The following is a 25,718-nucleotide window of genomic DNA, read 5'->3' as shown; positions in this document are numbered from 1 at the left end:
TTACTTATTTATTTGACAGAGATCACAAGTAGGCAGAGGCAGGCAGAGAGAGAGGGGGAAGCAGGCTCTCTTCTGAGCAGAGAGCCGGATGTGGGGCTCGATCTCAGAACCCCGAGATCATGACCTGAGCTGAAGGCAGAGGCTCAACCCACTGAGCCACCCAGGCGCCCCTAAATTTATTTTTTTATTAAGATGCAATCAACATATAATACTCTTAAGTTTTATTTTTAATTTTTATTTTCTTAAAGATTTATTAGGGAGAGAGTGCACATGAGCGGGGGAAGGGGCAGAGAGAAAGAGACTTAAGCAGGCTCCCCGCCCAGTGCGGACCATGGGGCTCGATCCCAGGACCCTGAGACAAAATCAAGAGTCTGACCCTTAACCGACTGAGCCACCCAGGCTCCCCTTTTCTTATTTGTTTTTAAAGTAAACTCTACACCTAATGTGAGTCTCAAACTCAAAACCCCTGCAGTCGGGAGTTTTAGGCTCTATTGATGGTGCCTGCCAGACATCCCAACATTGTTTTACTTTGAGGTGTATGACATAATGATTTGATATATGTATATATTGTAAAAGGATGACCACGGTAAGTTAACATCTGTACACATAGTTACAGACTTTTTGTTCCTGGTGGTAACTTTTATGATCTCCTCTTGGCAACTCTCCAGTAGGCAGTAGGGTACTAACTCTACCTATAGGGGCATACATTATATCCCTCGGACTTGTTTATCAGACAGCTAGAAGTCTGTACCTTTTTTAAAAAATGCAGATGCATTTGGTTTATATTTTAAAATGGAGGACCAGAGGGGAAAACCACGCTTCAGGAATGCCCAGCCCCGAGTGGCTTCCGTTTTGTAAGAATGTTCCTGTCGCCGTGACACAGAGGAAGCAGGACTAGACCAAGGTCTCTCAGAACCACGCTCTGACGGTGGCCCAGGTTAGAAGGGCGGTCCTTTCCTGGCCCTGATTGTCACTCCTGACATGAACACCTCTAGCATCGTGGGGCGGAGCAGGGTGGAAGGCGTTGAGGGGGGTGACCTGAGAAACAGGACGGAGCTCTCTACAGAAACCCAAATACATGGGCAGAATTTTTAAGTCATGAGAACTGCTTTGGTCTGTTCCAGCGAATGCTTTAATCATTGTTTGAATGAGGCTAATGACTTGTGAAGTAGCGGAAAGCCAAGCTGAGATTGCTGTCAGTTTAATGAGCAGGAACGTCCGTGCGTCCACAGTGTGTGTTTGGACTGCGAGGATGTTCTCGATACCCTACGCCCGCCGTCGTCCTCAGCCACCTGCAGACAGCACATTACACACCACGACAGCTCCCCCGAGGGCAGGGCTCTGTCGCCTAAAGAAAATCAATTTTCTGGGCTCTGGGCTTCTTACCCTAAGCCAGTGGCACAAATTCAGAGCGAATTTGAAAGAGAGAGAGGATTTGTCTCACCTTTTAAAACTACCCGCCCTGCCACTGCCTTTCGTGATCAGAGTGACAAGTCATTTGTGTTTCTCATTGACGTCTGTCACCAGATTCATGCTGTGGTCCTTACGTGGGACCATTTTAAAAGAGTTTGAAGAACAGCTTTTCAAGGCAGAGACATTGAATTTGTTTTGGTTTTCTAAATGAGCCTGTGCCTATTCCTTGGCAACATTTCTGGCTTAAGTGATCCAGGAAGCTAGGACACAAGGTTAACTGCTGGGTGGAAGATTCCCAGAAGTCCAAGTGCATCTGTGCCTGCAGACAAGCTTTCCCATGTGGAATCGTGAAGCCCCGCTGGGTAGGACTTGTGCCCCCCCCCCCCCAGCAGAGCCCTGGCAAGCGTGGGGATGTAACTTTGCTCTTCCCTGAAATGTTGGTTGATAGCTCAGAGCCCGTGATACTATCCCTAGGGCATTCCAAAGTAACTTGGACTCCTCCAACCTTCTCCTTAGAGATTCTACTTATAGACTCAGGATCCTGGCATTTTTTTTGCCTGTGATGTTCATGACATCTGCTAAATCTATTTTTGAACATTTCTTTAACAAACTTAGTAGGCAATCTGGACGGCTCTTTTTTTCCCTACCCCTAGATAATCTTATCATCATGTTTCTTCCATGTCTCCCTGGTCCAAAAGTCAATCCCATTTCAGTCCTTATGTCTCTGTAAGGAACCACACTATAATCACACTAAGGAAGGGTTAGCACCATAAATGAGGGGTAGAAATTTATATTGGTTGAGTTCAGTGGTTGTCTTTTTGGAAACGGAAACAACCTATATATGACTGATTTCTTAAACTTACTAAGTGAGGGCTGAAGTTAGGGTGACTGATGAGTGGTTTGACGCCCGAGACCTTCTCATCAGCCTTAATTTCATAATTGTTGAAGGAAAAGGCAGTTTTCTTTAAGTTAAAAAGGCAGAGTTACAAAACTGTCTTCAGTCAAATAATTATCTCTTTTTCTTTTAGCTAGAAAGAAGCAAAGAAGTTATCTAGTCCAAGTGATGGCGTCATGGAGGGGCAGAAAGAACACAAACTATTAGAATAAGCTGCAGATTTTTTCCAGCCTGTGTCCACTCTCCTAGCCCCAGAGATTCTGATGCCAGTTCACTCCAGAGAGAAAAATCAGAAGTCCTCTTGTTCGTTTATTTAACACTTGGGTGTGGTCCCTGTAATGTGATAGGCACTGTTCTTAGCTCTGTATAAAGAGGAACCAATTCACTCCTTTCAACCACCTAGAATGATAGATCTCATTAATTTCTTGTGTCTGCCAAATGGGGAAACTGAGGCATAGAAAAGCTAAGTAACTTGTTCAAGTGACCTTGAACAAAGGCGGGCAGTTCGGTACCATAGTCTACGTGTTCAACCAGTATATGGCTGTCCTATATGGTGGATTTCTTACTTCCAGAATTAAAGCTTCCGTTAGATTTAATTAGACTTGCATTGCTTTGTGTAACCTATCTGCTTACTAATTCCAGACTAAATTGCTATGTAACCAGGAACACAAGTGAAGGACGTGTGCCCAGTAGTAACCCTAATGTAAGCCTGCAGGTTTGATACATGACTGGAAACCGCTGTGTCAAAAATCTGACACACTCAGTTGGTCAAAATGAATCTATCCACTTCAGGTTTACCTGGGCCATTCCTTGCCTTTCCATGTGTTATTCTGTTGCCGATAATGATTAATTAACTTGCTCAGTGCTTATAATCTCGGCACCCATGCCTTCTGTGTCACACTGAGACGCGTATTTCCTTCGCTGCTTGACTGTCCGCAGACCATCTGTCTGTCTTTCCCTGCGAGCAGGTGCTCTTAGGAGATCAGTATTCCCAGCTGTCTCTTTCAACTTCACTTTGTCATTGGCCTTCGGAGTATCAAGGGATGCGGTTCACATTCTACTGATGAGTTATTTCTCAGTATTTAATTTATCGCTATATATAGTTTATCACCTTTAAAAAAAATCCCAGAAGCTCGGGGTTTAGGATCGTGTGCCAAGTGGGTGAAGAGCCAGGGTCCGCTTCGTAGCATAACTAGCTCACTAATTGTATGTAATACTTTCAATTATTTTAATGAGCATCATACCCATTTGAAATCAAAAGATATTCATGCAGAGAAGCTGTTCATCTCCTTACTGCTGTTTCCTAGGAAAAGAATTTTAAAAGGCTTGAATTATTATCAAGTACATCTTATGAATCCTTATTTCAATGACAAAATAACAATTATTTTCCCTTAACAAATTCAGCATTGAATTTTAATATATAATTTTTAAGCTTTTTTTTAAGATTTTATTTATTTGAGAAAGAGAGCACAAGAAACATGGGGTTTCAAAGCAACCTATGAAAACCTCTTGATTTCCAAATATTGATTTTCACAACTATAGTACAGTCTGTATAGTGCAGCTAGAATGGGTGTTGTATGTTCCTCGAAGTTTTTGGTGATTTCTGTGGCAGTCCTTTGTGGAAATGCCAGTGGCACCCACAAGTCCCCAGAGAGGTCACCATTCCCTGACAACTAACAGTTACCTTAATCTTTTAATTTTTGACTGACACCATTACTGTTCACAGAGGCCTTATTCCAGGGAGCTCCCTAGAGATCTACCCCGAAAACCTTTTTTAGAAAGCCTAACAAACAGCAGTGACCACCCTCAGGAGCCCCCAAGGGACAAAGGAGACCTCATGGGAAATCCCTGTGACATCCCATTTCTATAGTCATCCCTGTACATTTTCCTGGCCTGTGACGGAACAGCTGCACTGCTCCCAATATGAACCAAACTCCTGAGGAGGAACACGGGGAGGACTTACTAAATCCCTCCCCCCATAAAATGACTTAAAACGTGCACTAGCTGTGGCATCAGGGCATTCCAAAACCAGCATCCAGGTCCACTATCTGACTTGCAGAGGATGTGATGATTCTTCCAAGCTCAATTCCGACACGTAATGATAATTGTAAAAGATAATTTTGGTTTTTCTCTTGAGTTAAATTACGCGAATGACCCTAATAGCCTGTGCGTTGATGAAACAAATGGACAAAAACATTCCATTGTTTAGAGGGGTGTGTGTGTGTGTGTGTGTGTTGAGGACACAGAGTATACTTATATTTCCCTTAAACTGGACGTGTTTTTTTTTAAAGTCCTAACTAGTTAAGTCCGTCACAAGCAATCGCAGATTCAGTACTCCTGGGGATAGTGCAATAGAACCAACATTAGATGATTTCTCTAAAATCAGTCCCACTTTGCAACCCTTAGAAAACTCATGTTTGCAGAGTACACACATTTGCTTCAACGTAGTTGTTCTTGTTCGTCCATCTTGAACGACATTCTCAGCTTCTTGCTGAAAATGGAAGATGAGGGAATTAGAATTTGCCATGCCAAAGGGCGGACATGAAAGCTCAGAATGGAGCTGGCATTTCAAACACCTCTGTCTGGGTGGTGGAGAGATGGGAGTCTGCCCCCCAATGAGTGGGAAAGGTCAAGTGTCAATGTCTCATGGTTTTGACCAGGACTTAAAAAAAAATATTCCTCTGAAATGCAACATAAAGTATTACGAATATAAAGTACCAGATTACACCAAATGTTTGTTTCAACAACACGTCCATGCACGCAGGCGTCAGGTCGTTACGGAAAATACATTCCATATACATAGGGTGGGTCACAATGTGGGGGGCACCCGGCCAGCTCCGTCAGAAACACACGCAACTCCTTATCTCGGGGTTGGATTGTGCCTCATGTTGGCTGCAGAAAGTCCTAAAAATAAATAAGTAAAACCTAAAAAGTTAAGTAAAAAGGATTGGTCACCATCAAAGATGTCTGAGAAACCATCGTCACCAGAAGCTCACTTTCCCCAATGGAGTTCAGCTTGTCCCCAGCACTAGATGGGCCCAGCTCCTCACCCTGACCTACTCTTCCTCATGGCACAGTGGGGCCTGAGCAGAGAGATCCAGACCAGGGGGAGGACATGGTACCCTTGAAGGTCTCGGCTAAACAGACTCGCCCCTTTCCTCCTGCTGTTTTGGGCCTCTGTACGGTTGCTTTTCCTGAGGTGTGCATCTGTGTTCTGTCATGGCGCCTCATTAAGGACCACCTTAGATACGGTGAAGTGTTGGATGTGGTGTGTGAGTGCTGTTCTAGAAGGTACGTTGCCCAGCCCAGCATGGGGGAGGGGTGTGGTCAAGGAAGGCTTCCTGGAGGAAGGTTCTAAGCATCACGCCTGGCACATAGTGGGTGCTCGGTAACTGTTGGGACGTTGAGAGAAGGCACTGGAAAGAGAAGTCGGTTGGCAGCAGAATGAGTAAGTAAACGTGGCCGAGAGCGGCACACACGAAGGTTCAGAGCAAGGCAAGAACGTCGCAGATTCAGCAACTGTCGTAGCATTAGGGTGTGGGCAGGGGTGAAGGGTGGAGGGCGGCGCAGAGGCTGGAGGCCACACCCCAGTTCTGTAGACTCAGGAAGGGCGAGCTCATGCATATATTGTTTAAGGAGCAAGGAGTCCGTGCAGACGAGGCCCCCGGGAGAATGGCAGGTCTCGCCAGAAACGGACGGTGGTGGACATGTCTGTAGTCTTTCTATGTTCGCGACATTTACCACCCCAGTTTACCCTGAGCTGTGCTTGTCATCTTCCACACTGCTCCACTGACGTCTCAGTTCGATGTCTTTCTATGTTCGCGACATGTACCCCAGTTTACCCTGAGCTGTGCTTGTATCTTCCACTGCTCCAGAGCCGTGGACGATGCCCCTCAGACATGTCATACCGTGTGTCCACACCTGAGCCAGTTTGCCCTCAGGCACGCCCGGTCTTAGCGGGCTTAGCTGATCCCTTTCCCAGAGTGCCCTGTCCCGCTCTGTCCCTCAGCCTTGTCACCCTGGGTGACACATACCGGCAGCCCACGCTCCTGCCTGTCTGCGACCTGTCAGTCCCTACCCAGCAGCCTGGGAACCTTCCCAGGTGTCAGACCGTCCAACAGCTTCCCATCGCACGCAGAATAAATGTGCTTTCCCGTCTCTCTGTCTCCACCTTTCTCTGCTCTCTCCTTTGTTCACTTCCCTCCAGCCATGGTGGCTGACTGCTTTTTTCTCCAGAGCTTGCCATGGCTCCCATCTCATGGGCTGTTCCACTGGAACACACCCCCCAACCCGGATCTTCCCAAAGCCACTTCTTCCCACGCTGCAGGTCTCAACCCAACTGCCTCTTTCTCAGATGTTTCCCTTGACCCTTCTGGGCAAGGAAGCCCTCCAGTCCTAACACCATATCATAATCCTTGGTCTTCTCAGCACTGATCATCACAGAAAATGAACTTCCTTACTCCTGGAGGGATGTTTTGTCCACCTCCCCACACTGGACTCTCAGCTCCTGGAGGGCAGGGACCCGGCTGTGCTGTTGACTGCATCTCCCATGGCCCAGTGCCCACTGCTCGGTACATAATAATTGTTCAGTGAATCCTGTTCAGTGACTTGGCTTTGCATTATGGTTATTGCTTGGCTCTGCTTCCCTACGAGATTCTCTTCTCCTTAAGAGCACAGGACTTAGGTCTTTCTGATTTCTGTGTAGTGGATACCATCCAGTGTCAGTAATAGATTTCTCTGCAGACTCTAGAAAATAATTCCTTGTGTGAAAAGGTTATCTTTAAAACTACGAGGTTCGAAGAATGGGATTATAGGTTCTGTCCTCCATGATCTCAACTCTCAGTAAAGTTGGATAAGAAAAAAGGAGAGCCCCATCCCCACTACCGCCCCGTGTGAGTTTGTCGCAGCAGCCACGTGTGGGAGCTTTTAGCCCATTTTTCAGGCAAGACTCCCAGAGGTCAGCGATATTCAAACACCTGCCCCGGAGCTCATTGCTAGTTAAGGGACAGCCAGAGCTGGGCACTGCTCCCAAGCCCGTACCCTCTCTGCTGATCCCTGGCCTTCAGGCTGGCCTGGGTCACGGGCAGCAAAGGTTGGCTGAGAAAGAGCCCATGCGCAAGGGTTTTGCACTGGGAGCTCCAGGGGCTGGTCTGCATGACTGCAGGCCATTCTGTCCTTACGCGGTTTGACTCTTCCTGTCAGTGGACTGGGAGCATTCTAACTTGTGTTGGAGGTGCTGGGAATGAGCAGCAGAGAGACCTGGGACAGGGGGCGCTCTGCCTCTGCGAGCTGCCCGTTCAGAGAACATAGGTGGGCCAGTCTGGATTCATTCCAGGCGAATCGGGCCATGCTCCTTGCTCCATGTTCAGTTGGTTTCCTGGCTTTCCTTCTTGCCTGATGGAGTTGGGGGTTTAACCAAACATCTTTTGAAAGTAGAGGCTTGCCGTGGAGGGAACGAGCGGGCTGGAATAACATGGGAATGACAGGAAGCAGGATCTAAGCTGCAGGTGGATGTGGGGAGAGCCTGGGTGCAGAGCTCTGCTTGGTGCTGGGGACCATCTGAGTAGAAGCAGGCTGCATTCGATGGCCGTCGTGATTCGACGTCAATCTCTTTGTCCCAGTTGTAGTTGAGGGATGGGATCCCATTGGGGTTGGGATGAGGTCATCTTCCTTCTTGAGCTCCAAGTGGAAATTCAGAGCAAAGCTGGCCTCTCCGAATTCTTGGTTTCCCCAAACTTGCTTCTGAGGAAGCTGCCAACACTGCTAGAATTTGGTATTTGATTTCCCAGCCACCAGGGCTGTGGTCAAACATCGATCACAAGCCTATTCCTTTTTTTTTTTTTTTTTTTTTTTAATTTTTATTCATTTGTTTGAGATAGGAGGAAAGGGAGCAGTGCAGTGAAAGGGAGAAGCAGGCTCCCCCAGCAGAGAACCCGATGCAGGGCTCCATCACAGGACCCCGGGATGGTGACCTGAGCCAAAGGCAGACAGACGCTTAACCAACTGAGTCACCCAGGTGCCCCTAGCCTGTTCCTTAACAAAATCAAAATATAAAGTAAATAATTTTTAGCTTTGGGCCTTGATTTGTATTCTGAAAATCCTGCTGACTTCCAGACTGAAACCCACATTTGGAACCTAGACCAGAAACAGATTATTTCCATGCTCCAGATGTAACTGCATTTCTTTGATATATTTAAGTTTAGATTGTGTAACCTTATTCACAGAGTTGCTTCTTAGAGTTATACATGTCCTGCTTTCCTTGAGAGAAGCTACTTTAGGTGGCACATTTAGTAATTAATAAAATAGAAATTGAAAGGTAAAGTGAGTGAACAGAGTTAAGAGGAATTTTAAAACAAACAAACCATAAACAAGTAAACATAAACATAAACCATGCCCCACTATGCCTGCATGGGGCTCTGTTCTCCTTGCTGGGAGGGGTGAAGCCTTAGCCTCCAGAACTCATGCAGCCAGCTTCACACCTAACATCTGATTATCCAAATTGAGCCATGAGACTATTTTCTTCCTCAGACAGAGGACCGCCCAGCCAGAGCTCTGCAACCAGCAACCAACCCAGGATTTTCCTCTGGAAGCAGCTTCACATCGACCTCCACCCTTGAGCACGTGCTCAGTTTAAATCCCTGAAAGCCATCCAAGTCAGCATGGCCAAAGTGGTCTTTTCCTAAAAACTGCTCCAGAGCATCCTCTATCTTGGGCATCGTGAAACCACAGAAATGCTTCTAGTTGTGCCTCGACTTCCCAGGTCACTGACTCTGTTGTATGCAGGTGTTTGATACTGAAATCTTAAAGGCTAGAGAATGTCAATGAAGGGCATTCATGAGGGCTTGCTGTATTGTTAATATTAGGTCAGGATGACAGGTAAAGACTGTACCCATGTGCTTTCAATAGCCAGGCTTCTTGGGTTACAGTACGCCACAGAGTGGCACGTAGGAAGTGACTTCAGTAGACCGTTTATCTCACTGTTCCCTGTAGCTTGGGTTGCAGATAGTTAACTCATTTTAAAATGCAACCAAAGCCAGTGAAAAATCACTGGTGGCAAACAGTTGCCTTGCATTTGGCACATTTCCTCATAGATGAAGCGGACTGTGTTGATGATGATGATGGAAGGTTGTGAGCAAATAACATGCAAACTAACGGATCTGCAGTTTGGAAAGAGGTGTCTTGAGATTCCATTCTCTTTCGAAAATCTCCCTGGAGAGTCCATTCCGAAGGGATGTCAGTCAAATGGAGTTGAACTGAATAGGACAAAGACCTTGGTTTCTGAGCCAGATCTACTTTTTACAGAGTTTGGGTGGTAAGCCATCATTACCCCGAGATCTGTTTGAGGTTGGAGATTTGGGATAAGGAGTTATAAGACTCCTTGGAGATCCAGGAGATCCAGCGAGAACGAGATCTCCTGCTTGCTGATTGGCTGCTGCAGCTCTCCAGCCAGAATCCCATGGCATCAGGCCTGTCAGTCACCATCTGTTCTTTTCACTTAGCACCACTGGGGTTTACTGGACTCAAGTTTTTTTTTTTAACCAGTAGAATAAATCGTTGTAGCATTTAAAGCTTTTTTTAAGTAGGCTTCAAGCCCATTGTGGCACCCCCATGCAGGACTTGAACAACTCATGACCCTGAGATCAAGAGTCGGATGCTTAACCAACTGAGCCACCCAGGCACCCCATTTTGTTAAAGGATTTAATCTGGTTTTTGATGGTGGTGGTGGTATTAATGATTATTTTTTGTCATCTTTATAGAGCTGATATCCTACGGACAGAGTAAACGTGTTACATTAATGGGCACCTGGGTGGGTCAGTGGGTTAAGCCTCTGCCTACAGTTCAGGTCATGATCTCAGGGTCCTGGGATCGAGTCCCACATCGGGCTCTCTGCTCAGCAGGGAGCCTGCTTCCCCCTCCCTCTCTGCCTGCCTCTCTGCCTACTTGTGATCTCTCTGTCAAATAAATAAATAAAATCTTTTATAAGGGGGGGGGCTGGAGATGTTTGTCACTGTTGCTCAGAGCCTGCCTGAAGGCAGGTCACATCCCTCTCCTTACACTAAAAAATCCTGCCTGTAAAGGCCAAAATTATTTAGAAAAGAAAAAAATGTGTTATATTAAACATTGTAGGCTAATTTTGATTATTCCTCTTGATGTCACTGAGCCATGATGTCCATTCTGAAGGCGAGTTTTTAAATCTCCTGGCCGCCTCATTCCTGCCTTCCATTTTTATGTAGATTTTCCAAAGATCTAGTAGAGCCTTAAATACTTCTCTCAAGTGTTAATACTTGGAGTTTTCCCTCATTATTACTCATTCTTTCTTTTGCAATTAAAAAGGTTAAAATCTTACTCAACTTTTTATGACTGTCAGAATAACATTGCGCTTAATACGGCAATGAAGTACTGGTCTTTTTTATACCAGTGCTAAAAGGGGCATGTACCTGGTTCTCGTGTCCGCAAGCTTGTGCTGCTTAGCCTGGCGGCACTAACCTGGGCTCTCAAGATGCCTGCTTGCAATCAGAACCGAGCCCTTTCATTCTCTGCACAGCCCTTAAGAAAGAGCATTAAGTTATAGGTACTTTTTAAAGAAAACACACAAGTGTAACACTTCACTTTGGCATCAGTTGCAAGATGAGTGAGAATGAACAAAAAGTGAGCCATGAACTGTTTTCCTGAAGAAGACACGACAGAGGTGGGAAGAGAAAGGTTTTTAATTTTCTTGCATCAAGCAAAAAAAATTGTGCGGATCTGGAGAGTACGAAAGCAAATCAAGTTAACACACACATTAGTCCTGTGATTTTCATGATAGGCTCTCGTCAGGGCTACTCCCTCAACGCATTTAACACCGCGATGCCATCTAACTTTCATATGCTCTGGGACTCTGGATATGGAAGTTAATAGGGTGATGTGGAGAGCTGGAGGTAATGATGTGTTCGGTGGGAAATAGCACCTCATGAAATCTCTGCATATTGTTCCCCTTCTGTACCCAGATTTATTGTACTTCTCCCAGAGTTGTGCCTTACATAGCCCTGCTCTCTGGAAAGTTTAAAACCTGCTCCTATCTAAGCAGTCGGCACAGAAAGGATTAGGCATCTCTTTTTTTTCTTGGAGGTCTACACCAGCTCACCATTTTAAAAATGGAAATGCGTAGAAATGACTTTTCTTTAAAATTGTTAATTTGATTTATTTTATTTATTTAGAAATTGCTTTTTAAACCACACATGTGAGACTCTTACTTGGTTTGCTGTTGAGGGTATAAATCAATTAAGAATGACTGAGTCTTTGGTTCCCCTTGAGCATTGACTCAGCTGAAAATCTGGTTGGAAGTATTTAATTTTTGTAACCTAATTCATTAACCAGGAATTACCCAGATCTATTCTAAAAGTGCACAGAAAAACAGAAGGTGAGCCTAGGATATCTTGTGTCAAAAAGCAAGGATGGGCCCCACGTCCAAAGGGACCATTTCAAAGGCTACAAAATCCAGATTGAAATGGCTTCCACCCGGACATTCTGAGCACCAAAAAGAATAATGACAGTAATAGTTTATGATAGGATGACTCATTGCCATGAGCCCATAGCAATACTAAGAAAGTAAAAAAGAGGAGGTTACAGAGGACCTTTAAAAGGAATAATCTTTGCAGGGGATCGGCACCTAATAAATGTGGGAATGATGAGAGAAGTGGCAAGGGCTACAGTTTTGTAGTTCCCATTATAGTCATTCAGCCAGTTAGGGATTGTCGATGGTTGTTTGAAAATGGAGTCATCCCCATGCAACAAAAGTTCACAGAGACTTACTATTACTTACTGAAGGAGTAATTATTAATTACCAAGGTACCCTTATAATGGTTGGTTGGGAGGTTGCCACCTAATGAACTTAGTGTTACCAGCAGCCCAGTAACCTGACATGGGTACCACCTGCTGTGACTGAGCTGTACCATTCCCCTTCTCAAGAGTGCCTGGTATGCAGTAGGTGCTCAGTAAACATTTGTTGAATCTTAAGTAATACAAAACGTCCCTGGTAAAGTGGTACCAGGTACCACTTTAGTGTTGACCAGTACCTACATTCTCTCTCTTCTCAAAGGCATCTCTGTTATGAGTTTGGACGCTACCTGTTTAGTTTCTATGTTCAGATGTACACGGATTCCTGAGCAATATATAGTGTTATTTTGTGTGGCTTAGAATTTACATCAGTGGCACCATACCATGTGTATTTTTTCCGAAACTTGCGTTTTTCATTCAGTATTAAGCTTTTGAGGTTCGTTCACGTTGTTACCTGTGAAACTTCTTTTGCCTTTTAACTGCTGTTCTATCATTTCACTAAGTTTCATTTGAGTTATCCATTTCCCTGTTCCGTAGGCTTTTAGATTGTTCCCAGTTTTTGGCTATCTAAGTCTACGACCTACGCGTGCGTCCTCACACCCTGGTCCTTGACTTGGGAATAGGAGGTGGAAAGATGACAGTATTCCCAATGTTTATTATCACTACCAGTTGGTGAAGCGCCGTGAGGCCACTGAATGGCACTATAAACATTTATATTCACTTTATCTTATTTAATCCTTACAATACATTATTTTACAAACTAGAAACTAGGCTGATGTTACAAAAACTTCAGCCAAAACTTCACAACCCCTTCACAGATTCGAGATTAGAGCTCAGTTCTTGGATGCCAAAGCCTTGAACGTGAGACCTACTCTTAAGAGAGGATGATCTCTCTTCACTCACTGGTCCTTCTCTTGTCCTAATGAGAGATGTTGGAGTCAATATAGTTAACTGGGTTCTAAAAAGTGTGCCGAAGGAGTAGAGGCATGAGCTAATGATCTTTGTTACGTTGAAAAGTTGAGTTTTTTGTTGCCATGGTTTCCCTCTTCATAGGAACTTTTTTTTTCTTGCTTGCCTATCATTTTAGGAGTTGAACCAATTGAAAGGTCCCTCACCATCACTTAATAATGATCTTTAGGTGGACCATTGGGACAGAGCACTTGTCTTGTTGAATTAACCTTTCACAAAAAGAAGGGAAGTCTAAAATAATCCGTGAGACTTAACCGTCAGCTGTAACTCACTCATGTCTGTATCCATAGCTGTGTCTCCAAGGAAACTTCCAAGGGGATGTGTGTTTAAAAAGGGGAGCAGGAGTCTTTATTTCAAGCAATTCAATAATATGCGAAAATGTATTTTTACTTTTCCTCCCTCCATCTAGCAAGGCTGTTTCGATCTAATTTAATGAATCCTAAAATGAGATCTGTTTGAAGAAAATTACCTAATAAAATATGAAATGAGTCTGGAGACTGAGGCTTTTCTGGCACGTTGCTGATGGAAGCCTTTCTGATAAGCGGGTAATACGCTGATGATAATGGTGATGTTGGCGATGGTTATGGGGAAGGCCTCTGGTGTGCCTCCTTTTTTTTTGTTGTTGTTGTTTTTTAATTTCTTTAGAGCACACACGTGAGAGCAGGGGGAGGGGCAGAGGGAGAGGGAGAATCCCAAGCAGACTCTGCACTGAGTGTGGAACCTGCCACAGGGCTCCATCCCACGACTCTGAGATCGTGACCGGAGCCTCAGATACTCACTTAACTGAGCCACCCAGATGCCCCTGTGCCACCATTGTCCCTAAAGAGACCCAGACCACTCCCATTCTCAGATTGCAGGGCACCATGATTTCATTGTGTTGTGCTTTGAGAAAAAGTGCCACAGAAAAAATAAGGAACTTGAAAAGGAGTCAGCCCCAGGTGGATGGCATAGGTAGCCTTCGTCAGGGTGTGTTTTCAGGAAATTTGGAAAAAACTCCCTTGGCCTCCCTCCCCCGCCAAGTATTTTGCTTTCACAAAGCCTGATGTTCTATAACTGGACTTGTGTTTTGGTTGTTTTTTTAAAAAAAAATTCTTACAAATTTGCAGCATTAAGAAGATGACCTAACAACTGCTGGTGATCAGTTTGTTTAATTGAGACCGAATGTCAAATATAAGGCATAAGGGATCATCACCATTGGTAACACTGTGGGTAGGTTGCTTTCTAGAACCTGGCATCAGCTCCATTCCTGAAAAGCTTTGGTGACTGAGGGGGAGAGAGGATGCAAAACTCCTTCATCCTACAGCACAGTGGGGAGCATCAGACGATAGAGAAGGACCCCCAGAAGGGATGTTTCTACATGCCTGGAGACCCCCCCGTCCCCATGTTGTTTCTGGGTCTAGCAGTTTGGCCCAAGAACCAAAACCTGCATGGAGTTTCCCAGTGTCTGTCCAGTGTTCTATCTACCATGCGCCTTTGGAGCTGATGACGTCTCCATTCCCCAAATGGAGCCCCTGCCTTCTGGGGTTTGTAGGCGGCATTCTGTGCACATGTAACAGAAGAGGTCACGTCTCCAAGAGTTTCTGCTGCCGTTTTCAAGCTGTAACTGTGCAACTGTGTGGCTGCTTACCCAGAGCTAGAATGGACGCATTAAGCCAATAACTGTGGCCTCATTCTTGCCTTATTCCTTTGCTGTGAAAGCTTTTTATGGGGCTTCTCTGTTTGTTTGTGAACCGTGTCTCTCCCTCCCTTTTTCCTGTAATGCTGTTGCTTTATCTCTCTCCCATTCATCTTTTTTTCCTTCCTTTTTGCTGCATGGAGACTCTCTGCTGTACAAGTGTAAGTATTTCTCGGTGGCTCTGCAGTTTCTGGCTGTTCTGGTTTGTGTTCTTGTGCTCCATCTGCTTCTGCGCTGCCCGGCTGGTCTCCCCGGAGACTGAGTGTCGTCATCCGTCTGCGGATCCTGCGTGAAACCGGCAGCAGTCTCGAGACAAGGTTGCATTTTACAAGCTGGTTCAGCAGCAAAACAGGCAATGAATTGAAAAGATCCTAGCTCTGCCTGAAAGCCAGCAGAATGTTGATGAAGTCTTGAAGTGTATCAGCCTTCAAGAGGGGAGAAGTGGTTTTTCCCTTTGTGTTAAAAAAAGAAAGAAAAGAAAAGAAAAGAAAAAAAAAAAAAGATCACTCAAATATCTGGGTTCTGTTTTGGTATTTTTCTTCCTGATTCTTGCTTCCCAGGGATGTAGAAAGTTGGCATCATGATTTGCTTCTCCTATCAGAAGAATTTTCCCAATTCATTTCCCAACTGTTTGTTGTTTTTTTTAACCAACTGTGTTTTTTTGTTTGTTTGTTTTAAACCTCAGGGAAAAGAAAATCAGGGATTCTTGAGCCCAAAGTGAGAGTGTTATTTATTATTCTTTGCACGAACTTGATAAAATGAACAAGGCAGCTTCTCCATTGTGATAGAAACAATTTCACTCTCGCTTAAAAAAAAAAAATGTGTCTAGGAATTACATGCTAAAAGTGAGTTTAACAGGAAAAAAATGTTGCGTTCATCAGACTCCAACATAAGTTGTTAAAGTGTTAAAATAGTCCTATCACTTGAGTGACATACAGATCATCTCAATTTCGTTATAAAACCTGAATGAAATGAGTGAGATTTCTGAGCAATGTAGACATTGTGTTGCTTTCGATTCCTAGAGAATAGGGCCCTGCCTTTCGTCTGCAGTCGGCCATGGTGAGGTTAGGATGAGAAAGAAGTCTTACGCGTGGGGTTTTCCTTCTGAAGTTACTTTGTAAAGGGTTTAACACCCTGTTCCTCTTCTTTGCCAAGTTTGTGAATACTGAAAATAATTTATTACAAAATGCATTTTTCAAGTAATTTTGTCTAGGCCTAAAATAATAGTTGACCATGAATTGATGTGTGAAGCGTCCTTTGGTGTGTGTACCTCTTCTTCAGGCTCTGACCCTCTATCTGAGGGGCACTTTATGATCTCTCCTGTCAGTAAATACTCATCGACAAATGTCCGGAGCAGGAAATGAAGACTAGGAAACAGTCTGAGAAAATCAGCCCTTCATGTTGATGTAAGAGCACTAACAGCTCTGAAAAGGCTGGTAAAGCTAGATTTGCCCCCACAGGTTGCAACTCATGTGATCAACAGTTGTGAGAAGGGTGCAAAGAGTGCATCTAAACCAGATTTCTGGAGAAACACAGAATATTTGTTCCTAAATATATTCTTGGGAAGATAATCGTAGCTCATTGTTATATTTACTCTTGCTTTAGATTTATATGTAGTGGAATCATAGGAGTGAGCCAGTAAAGAGTGAGCAAGTTCAGTTTTTTCCTCTAAAACTGTTAAGGAAGAAAAAATTCGAAAGAAAGAAAAATAGGAGTGAAATAAAATTTACTCCCCCCCCCCCCCCCCCCGTTGTTATACTTAAACCATAAGAGAGCATGAAACTGTTCGTGCACAAAAAGAAATGTCTAAAATCGAATTGCATTCTTACACCAGTTGCAGAAAAACTAGTCTCATTTAAGTCTTGCTTGTTTCAGCTAATGTCCATTGTCCCTGCCCAAATGTCAAAAACTTCAGAACTAACAGATCTGTCCCAATCAGTGGAAGAGTTTCATGTGAAATGCCCTCTGGAGATATTTACACTTGTACAGAGCGTATAAAATGAAGGATAGCTTTGAAGCATTAGAAAGTCAAGCCAAGGGCGCCTGGGTGGCTCAGTGGTTAAGCCGCTGCCTTCGGCTCAGGTCATGATCTCAGGGTCCTGGGATCGAGTCCCGCATCGGGCTCTCTGCTCAGCAGGGAGCCTGCTTCCTCCTCTCTCTCTCTCTGCCTGCCTCTCTGCCTACTTGTGATTTCTCTCTGTCAAATAAATAAATAAAATCTTAAAAAAAAAAAAAAAGAAAGTCAAGCCAAGAATGAACTAGTTCCCCCTTTGGTTGAAGTCCACCATCAAATATCCTGATGAGTTCCTACAGTCCTCAGTGTGTCTGTGAAATCAGGTTGAGCTGAATGTCCTAGTCACAGATGGACATTAGTTTGTAAATATCTTTCTTATATATATTCATATTATTTATAAATGTTAAGCAGTCCATGTATTCTTTTATATATAATTAAATATACACATTCTGCTTCACATATTTAAAATTGTCATACATTTGAAATGTCATAATGGTCACACATTTGGTCTCTTTTATAAAGGTTATGTAGGGAAACTTGGGCTAGATTATTTTTGCCGATGAACACTCTTTCTATAAAATCTAATCAAGAGTCACAGGAAAAAATGTTGGAAGATGTCTTCATTCCGTGCATTTTAAAGCCTCTTTCTTATTTATTTGTGGCTGTCTAAATGAATTGGCTGGAAATGATATCCCCAGCTGCTGCTTGCTTCTTTTACCCATCATGGTTGTGCACAAAGGGGATGGAATACTAAAGACATTTTCATTAAATGTAGTGTATATTTTGGGAGTTTGTGTCCCCTGAAAATCAATTATTTTTAGAAGTTTCACCTATGGAGAGACCAGTCAGTCCACTATCTTGTTCGGTGGATGGCAGGGCCGTTTTGGGAGGAGAACAACCTGGAAGCTGGGTCCCTTTCCAGTTGCATTGTGTTGACGCCATTTTTACTGAACCCGCAAGACCTGTTACTTTACAGATAGGTAGTCCTTAGATCGTCTGCCTTTAACAAAACCTTGAATGAAAGAACCAAATCAGGTTTTCACTGTATATCTCCAGACGACCAGCCGATTGCTCATCTTTTCTCTCCCTTTTCTCTCAATAGTAAATAACAGCCAAGATTTAACTGTTGTTAAATCTGGAATAAAATTGTAAGAACTGTAAAGTAGTTTGCTTTAAAAATCAGTGTGAACCAATTCATTCCTTGAACCGAAGAGAGTTTTTCATGTGTGTGGATGTTTTCTGAGAAAGCCTTACATGACCCCCTATTAAACGAAAGACTACCAAGTAAGCTGTCTTGTCTCTTAGTTTAGACAAATACTAGTTTCCAGTATCAGACCAATTAAAACATCCCGCAGATCCATTCATCTGTATATCGATTACAAAGTGTGCAGTTTTGAGGGATCCTCACAATGGCTCTCTCCCCGATGCTGCTCCTAATGCCAGCTCCAGTACGAGCCCTTGTCATCTCTGTGACACAACTTCTTCCTTCAAATTCATTCCTCTGGATGATAACTGAGGCCACCTCCCGCTCGCACAGTTGGGGTCCTGCTGCGGGAGAAGCTAAGACCCCCCCCTTAGATTTGGCTTTGCGTCATCAAGATTGGCACTGGTGCTTAAGATGTTTGGTGATTTGGGGTTTGATCTCATTTTTAAAAGGCTAACAGGATCAAAGACTCTTCCTGAAAAGTGACAGCAGATACCGACTCCTAAGTCATAGCAGTTTTTTTCCTAGTTAGCCTTTTCCCATAATGTAAACCTCAAAATCTTGGTGGCAGACATATGAAATGAAACAGTTACAAGTGCTGAAACCCTTAAAGGGATGAAGAGTTAGGGGTTGCCTTACATCCCTCATGTGCAGGTGTTAACGGACAGTGAATAGTTGGCAGTTTCCCTTGTTAGCACCTGGTGTTTACAATCTTTTAATCTGGTTTTTTATATCCATTTTAATATCCTCATGTGCAACTTGGAATTATGTTCTGTATCATTCATTGATCCTTTCCACCATATAAATAGAATGTAACTGATGAATGTAAATCTTCATAGACCTAGAATGCTGCTGATAGAATGTAGCTGAAGGTAGCTGGAGGCAAGAAGCAAGCAGGGGGTTTGTCTGGGTTGAGAGCACTGTAAACACTGAGAAATGTGTGGGCTCAGTCTCTCCAGGCAGGCTGTCAGAGGTGACGAACCATCTTTGAAAGAAGGGAAGCAAATACTGAAGGTAACATGTGATCCCAGATGTTTCTGCAGCCGCCCCTTCGCCCACGCCCCCCCCCCCCCAGGAGGTTTCTGAAGTTTGAAAGGCAAGTTTTCTGTGAGTACCTAAATGCTTTCTTTATTTCATTGCTAGATGACTCCTAAATCCAAAAGGAAGAGTATCCATAGCCGGATGCTGCGACCCGTTTCCAGAGCCTTCGGTGAGTCATTAATGAATGCCTGCCACTTCCCCGGGACTGTGACAGACCCGCAGCAGGGACCTCTGACCACCTCAGGGATGCCTCCCAGGGATGCTCTATATGAACAGATGGGGACCAGGAGCGCACTTGCTGTTCTGTGATACACTTAGAGTCCCTTTGAGGAATTCTGTATTGCGTCGTCCTTCCGCAGTAAGCGTCAGCCCAGGGCTCTGCTTTATCTCAGAGATGGAGTTTGACCTCGATAAGGCGCTGGAGGAGGTGCCCATTCACATCGAAGACCCGCCTTTCCCGTCCTTCCGACCAGAGAAGCGGAGCTCCGGGCTGATCTCTGAGCTGCCTTCCGAGGAGGGGAAGAAGCTGGAGCACTTTACCAAGTTAAGGCCAAAACGGAATAATAAGAAGCAGCAGCCCACCCAGGCAGCGGTAGGTGGCCGGGAGGGGCCCCTTCTCCCCCTCGCCCTTTCCCTTCCAGGGGGGAGGCTGGAGATTGGCCCAGGCACCTGGCCCCGCGTGGACGTGAGGCCTCCAACTGTGTTATTTTCTGCCTGGGCCCCATTGTCAGAGCCCGTGGTTGCCACTTGTTGATTTCTGTTGTGTCTGCTCCACTCTGGGTTCAAGTGTTCACCTGCCTCCTGGACTTCAGTGTCCCAGAGCCCCTCGGGATCCACACATTCAGAACTGGGGGCCTCTCTTTCTTCAAACCTGTCTTCCGCTCATAGCCCCTGTCCCCCACGGAGCATCACAATTGACCCTGAACACCAGGTCCCTGCTGCCGACCCTGATCTGCTGTCCGCCTTCCTCCTTGTCATTCCTGACATTGCTGCTTCTCAGCCTGGGTGTCAATTCTCCAGAGCTGTAGCCATTTTCTCATCACTTGCTCTCTGCACTCCACATGCTTCCTGGGCTGATAACCACTTATCTTTGAGATCTCCACTTGTCTCAGCTGTCCGCCTTCCTCCTTGTCATTCCTGACATTGCTGCTTCTCAGCCTGGGTGTCAATCCTCCAGAGCTGTAGCCATTTTCTCATCACTTGCTCTCTGCACTCCACATGCTTCCTGGGCTGATAACCACTTATCTTTGAGATCTCCACTTGTCTCAGTATTCCAGGAAGCCGTCCCTGTGTCTATCTCTGTCCTCCCATAGGTCTGTGTTTACATGACTTCAGGGGAGGTCATTTTCAGACTGGTTGTGCATAGTGCACCGCCTGAACAACCCTACATGGAGGCCTCGGCTCCTCCAGTGCCTACTGCTCATAGCTATTCTAACTGTTTTTATAGCTCTCGCCATAGTGTTCTCTAGGCACTCTCTGTCTGTAAGCTCTGTGTAGGAAAGAATGTGGTTTGTTATCCTTGGATTTATGGATTTTTGTAGTTTCTAGTTTCACATTCAGGTTCTTAATGCATTTTGAGTTCACTTGTATGTATGGTATATAAGAAAGGGGTCTGGTTTCATTCTTTTGTGTGTAGCTGTCCAGTTTTCCCAACACCATTTGTCAAGAAGAAATTGTCGGGGCGCCTGGGTGGCTCAGTGGGTTAAAGCCTCTGCCTTCGGCCCAGGTCATGATCTCAGGGTTCTGGGATCGAGCCCCGCATCGGGCTCGCTGCTCGGCGGGGAGCCTGCTTCCTCCTCTTTCTCTCTGCTTGCCTCTCTCTGTCTACTTGTGATCTCTCTCTGTCAAATAAAAAAAAAATCTTAAAAAAAAAATAAAAAGAAGAAATTGTCTTTTTCACATTGCTTATTTATGCGTCCTTTGTTAAAGATGAATTGGCCATATAATCACAGGTTTATTTCTGAGCTATCTATTCTGTTTCAGTGATCTACAAGTCTGTTTTTGTTCAATACCATACTGTTCTGATCACTACGGTTTTGTGGTATAGCTTGAAATCTGGGTATGTGATATCTCCAGTTTTGTTGTTCTTTTTGAAGATGCTTTGGCTATCTACGCTCTTTTCTGATTTTATTCAAATTTTAGGATTATTTAATCTCATTCTGTGAATAATGCTATTTTGATAGGAACTGCATTAAGTCTGAAGATTGCTGTTGGATATAGTATGGGCATTTTAACAATATTTGTTTTTTCAATCCATGAGCACAGAATATCTTTCCATATTTTTCCATATTTTTGTGTCATCTTCAGTTTCTTTCATCAACATTTTATAGTTTTCAGAGTACAGGTCTTTCACCTCATTAGCCAAGTTTATTCCTAGGTATTTTATTCTTTTTGTTGCAATTCTAAATGACACTCTTTCTTTAATTTCTCTTTTTGCTACTTTATTATTCCTGTATAGAAATGCAATGTTTTTCTGCATATTGATTAAAGGTTCTGTGACCTTACTGAATTCACTTATTAATACTGGTAATTTTTTGGTGGAGTCTTATGAGTTTTTTCCTATAATTAGTGTCATGTTTAGTGAAAGTATTTCTTTTTCTTGTCTGATTGCTATGGCTAGGTCTTCTAGTACCATGATGAGTAAAAGTGGTGAGAGTGGATGTATTCACTTTTTCATAGCTGTGTCATCTTGGTAACTGGTAGTGGTCACTCTCAAGCAAGACCTGTAGTCTTCTATATTTATAAACATATTGCAGACAGAAAAAAGGGGGCACATGCGTTGGGAAATGTGAGCTTACCCAGAAGTCCTAGTATACTTGCTCTTACATCTCACTGTCCAGAAATGAGCCATTATTTCTAGCCCCGGGTGCAAGAGCATCTGAGAAGATAATGTGTTTCACTTGGTCTGATGGATACGCCAAATAAGTCAGGATTTGATACCGAGACTGGGTAGGCATGTAGCAATTTCTGCTGTTCCTTACTCAGTTGAGAAAGTTTCCTTCCTAGTTGGCTAATTCTTTTTTTCAGTGAATGATGGTTTAATTTTGATTGGTTTCTTCCTTCAGTATTTCTGGAAATTAATCACTTATTTTTCTGGAAATTAATCATTTTTCTCTTTTGCTTTGCTGTTGTCGTGAATCACAATAATGGACCTTCCTAAAGGTATACCACTCTTGATAATAATCGTGATACTCTTGATTACTTTTTTAATCCTAGTATAATTAACATACTGTGTTGTACTACTTTCAGGTATATATCCTTGCTTTGTTTTAATATACTGCTGGGCTTTGTTTACCATATTTTGGGGGGGGGTTAATCTATGTGCATAAATAAGAGAGACTTATAGTTATTCTTATCTAGACCATCTCTGTACTTGAGTTTCGGAATTATACTATCTTCATAAATTAGTTCAGAAGCTCTCCTTTCCTATTCTCCGGAACTGTCTGTATCCAGTGGAGATTTTCTGCTCCTCCCCTGGGAAGCCATCTGGGCTGATGTGTCTTGTGTGTGCTGGTGATATCTATGCATAGATTCCTCTTCTAGGGATTTGCTTTCTTTTGTTACAGATCTAATCAGATTACCTAATTCTTCCTGAGACCACCTTGGCCATCAGTGTTTTTCTAGGATGTCATCCACTTAGTATAATTGTTCATTTCGTTGTTTATAACATTCTTACAACTTTTTAATCTCCTGAACCGTAGCTGTGTCCCATTTTTTCCCTTTTCTGATCTATTTGGCCTCTCTCCTCATTTTGCAAGGTTGTCTCTTTTATTACTCTTTTCCTTTTTTTTTTTTTTTCCTGGAAGAATCAGCTTTGGTTTCTTTTGTCCTCTCAGATTCATCAATTTTGGTCCCTTTATTATATTTCATTCACTTTACATCCTCTCGGTTATTTTTTTCCTGACTTAATTCCTTCGCTCTCTCTTCTCCGTGATTCCTACTGTAATGTATGCGTGTAAGATTCCATGATCGTGCAGCTTGCTCATTAGCACTGCTTGGGTGTATGCGTTCAGAGTCACTAATAATACACTAATTGTCCTCCCTCCCTGCCCATCTCTCTCCCTGCGGCCTCTGGAGACATCAGGAGAGGTTTGGCAGCTGCCTCGTCGGAAACCAGGTGCACCCCCCACAGTGTTTCCTTGGTGCGATCATGTTCATAAGCCTGCCGGAGGGTGGTCTGAATTGTCATTAGTCCTCATAATCACTGGCTCATCTTCTCAGCATTCGCAAATTATCCTTTTAGCATGTATTCATACACCAAAGTGCAAAATCGACTTTTTCGATTTGTCAGATACCGCAACAGCCACTCCGATGTCCCGTTTTCTTTGCAAAAGCCTTTCTTTGCACGCATCCATTTCAGCCCGCTGAGGGATTTCTGCTCTCCCCTTCCAGTAATGATGCTGTACTTTTTAGTCTGAAATGTATGCTCCTTGACAGAAAGACCAAAGTCCAGTGGGATTCAGGGAACTTCTGATGTTTCTGTGTCCCTTCCTTTCCTTTTGCTAGCAATTGAGCTGAAACGGCATCTGTGTTTAGCCTTGAACTGTTCTGACAAACGGTTTCATTCTTGTGTTGGGTATTTCTGCTGCTCTCCATACAAGCTGCCGACACCTCCCCCTACCAATTCTCATGGATACATTTTAAACCGCCTCTCACTGAGGATCTCCCAGCGACTCTGGACTTCCCATCACCCCTCTGCTCTCAGCGTCTTTATCTCTGAAATGACAGGGTTAGACTGGGAGGGATCAGCCTCAAGGTCTGTCCAGCCCTGAAAGCTGGCCCGTCATGCAGGAAAGCGGACTGATTTGTTGAGCCCTGTCTGCTTCCATCTCTGAAACCCACTGAAGTTCTCCCTGACCCCTGAGAACCTTTTGTGCTCGCTCTGCATTCCGTTTCAAAGCAAGAAGAAAGGAAAGGGCCTTAAAGGAGAAATTTATGCTCGTAAAAAATCGTGGTTTTTTCCTCTTTCTCAAAATGAGAAGAATTTGCGAGGGAACCTCTGAAGGGAGTCATGGGTCCATTGGAAGGAAGCCCCCTGTTAGGACTGTACGTCTTGGGCTCATAATCCTTCTCGTCCTTCAATCAGGGGACACGTGCGCGTGCCTCCCACTCTCTGAGCCACTGTTTTGATCTGAGACTAATCAAAAACTAAGATGAAACTAACCTTTCCTTTTTCAGTGCAAAGAGTAGATGGGAACATGAAATCATAACGTGTGAGACGCTGGTGCGAACGATGAAGCCTTCAGCACACACGGGGCTCCATCATTACCAGAGAGATCCCCATCTCCATTCTTTGACAGAGGGAGAAATGCTAACACAAGCAGTTCTGTGCTGCTTTATCTTCTGTGGTAAAAGTGACTCAGACAGCTGCTTTCTCTCCCTAATTGAATTACAGAACTTCGCTGATTCTCTGCTCTATTCTACTGCGTAGGAAAGCCTTGCTCCAATAGAAGCACCATTCAGATGAGACATATCACGGTTATTATTCGCATTTCATGGGAGTTCTTTTGTTTGTGATCTGTTATCAGCTCGCTTTTCAGCATTTCACAAACATGAACTCAGACACACAGCTCATGTTCGTAATGGAGATTTCCCAGTGAGTGAAGTGGATGATTGCTTAGAGCATGTGATTGGCTCTTCCGTTAAATAGTATGTATGCAGACTCGGACAAGAGCCAGATTCCCCCCGAGGCAGCCTGACACTTGCAAATCAAGATTACAGAGAACCTCTCACCCACAGGAGAATCTGTTCTTGTGCCCAAAGTAATGAGCAACCTATGCCCTCTTTCTCAAGGGCCCACAACCTATTGGTGTGAAATATTAACTTAATACGCCATTGCAGACACAAGTCAGACAGGTGGTGAAGCTCACTGTGAGTTGTCCATTCAAGGAGCAATGCTGACTTGATAAATGATTTCCTTACACCTTCTCTCCTGAGACCCAAGCTTTCATGTGTGTGCTGGGTGCCTGACCCTGGGTTTCCCACAGCATCTCAAATGCTCATCAGAAATTGGACTCATCATTTCTTGCTCCAAATCTGGTCTTCGAATTATGTTGCCTCGAATAAGGCTCCCATTCACCTAGCCTAGAAACTTCGACCTCGTCTGAGGCACCTCCTTTCTCAGTTCTCAAGCCTTTAATTTGTTCCTCATCTCCAGATTAGACTAGACTCTTCCAGGACTCTTTCTTTTGTGTTCCTGAACAGATTCGCCTACATACATTCCCAGGCTTCTCCAGCATGCCCTTCATGCTGCCCTAGAATTACCTGAACAGAGTTCAGGTTTGGTCATGCCCTTCTTTTGTGGTTTCCCTATCGCCTGCAAAGTAAAATTCCACACTCTTCAGCGTACGATTCAAGACTGTTCACCATAGGTCCTTGTGTCATTGATTGGGAAGTATTCATTCGGTAGAGATAAGAGATACAACTAAACATGACTTAAATAGTGAGAAATACTGCCAAGAAATCCAAAATTTTCAGGATCAAAGACTGATTTATTCAGCAGCAAAGCACAAACATTCAGGAGTTTTCTGCCCTTTCTGCCCTTCTGCTCTGTTGTCCAAGGCATGTTGGCTTTTGTCCTCAGGCTTGCCTTCTCTTGAACCCCACGGGGCTGCTGTGGCTCCGACATCACGTCCTCCCACATATAACCATGCAGGAAAACATACATTCCTTCCTCTGCAGGAAAACCAGC

The 25,718-nt window shown here is 44.1% G+C and overlaps 1 protein-coding gene across 1 annotated transcript in view; it reads left to right on the top strand.

Moving 5' to 3' along the window:
• Positions 1-25,718, top strand: part of CARMIL1 (capping protein regulator and myosin 1 linker 1) — a gene marked incomplete at its 5' end in the record, with an annotated part of 63,089 nt that overhangs the window by 8,711 nt on the left and 28,660 nt on the right. Inside the window, 2 exon segments of the mRNA XM_045085125.1 lie at positions 19,130-19,196; positions 19,420-19,619. Of these exon segments, the coding sequence (XP_044941060.1) occupies positions 19,130-19,196; positions 19,420-19,619 (267 nt within the window).

Source organism: Mustela putorius, unplaced genomic scaffold, assembly GCF_011764305.1.
Source record: "Mustela putorius furo isolate JIRA1106 unplaced genomic scaffold, ASM1176430v1.1 tig00000831_pilon_pilon_pilon, whole genome shotgun sequence".
In the NCBI taxonomy this organism is placed as follows: domain Eukaryota; kingdom Metazoa; phylum Chordata; class Mammalia; order Carnivora; family Mustelidae; genus Mustela; species Mustela putorius.
This window is presented reverse-complemented; position numbering and strand designations above follow the sequence as displayed.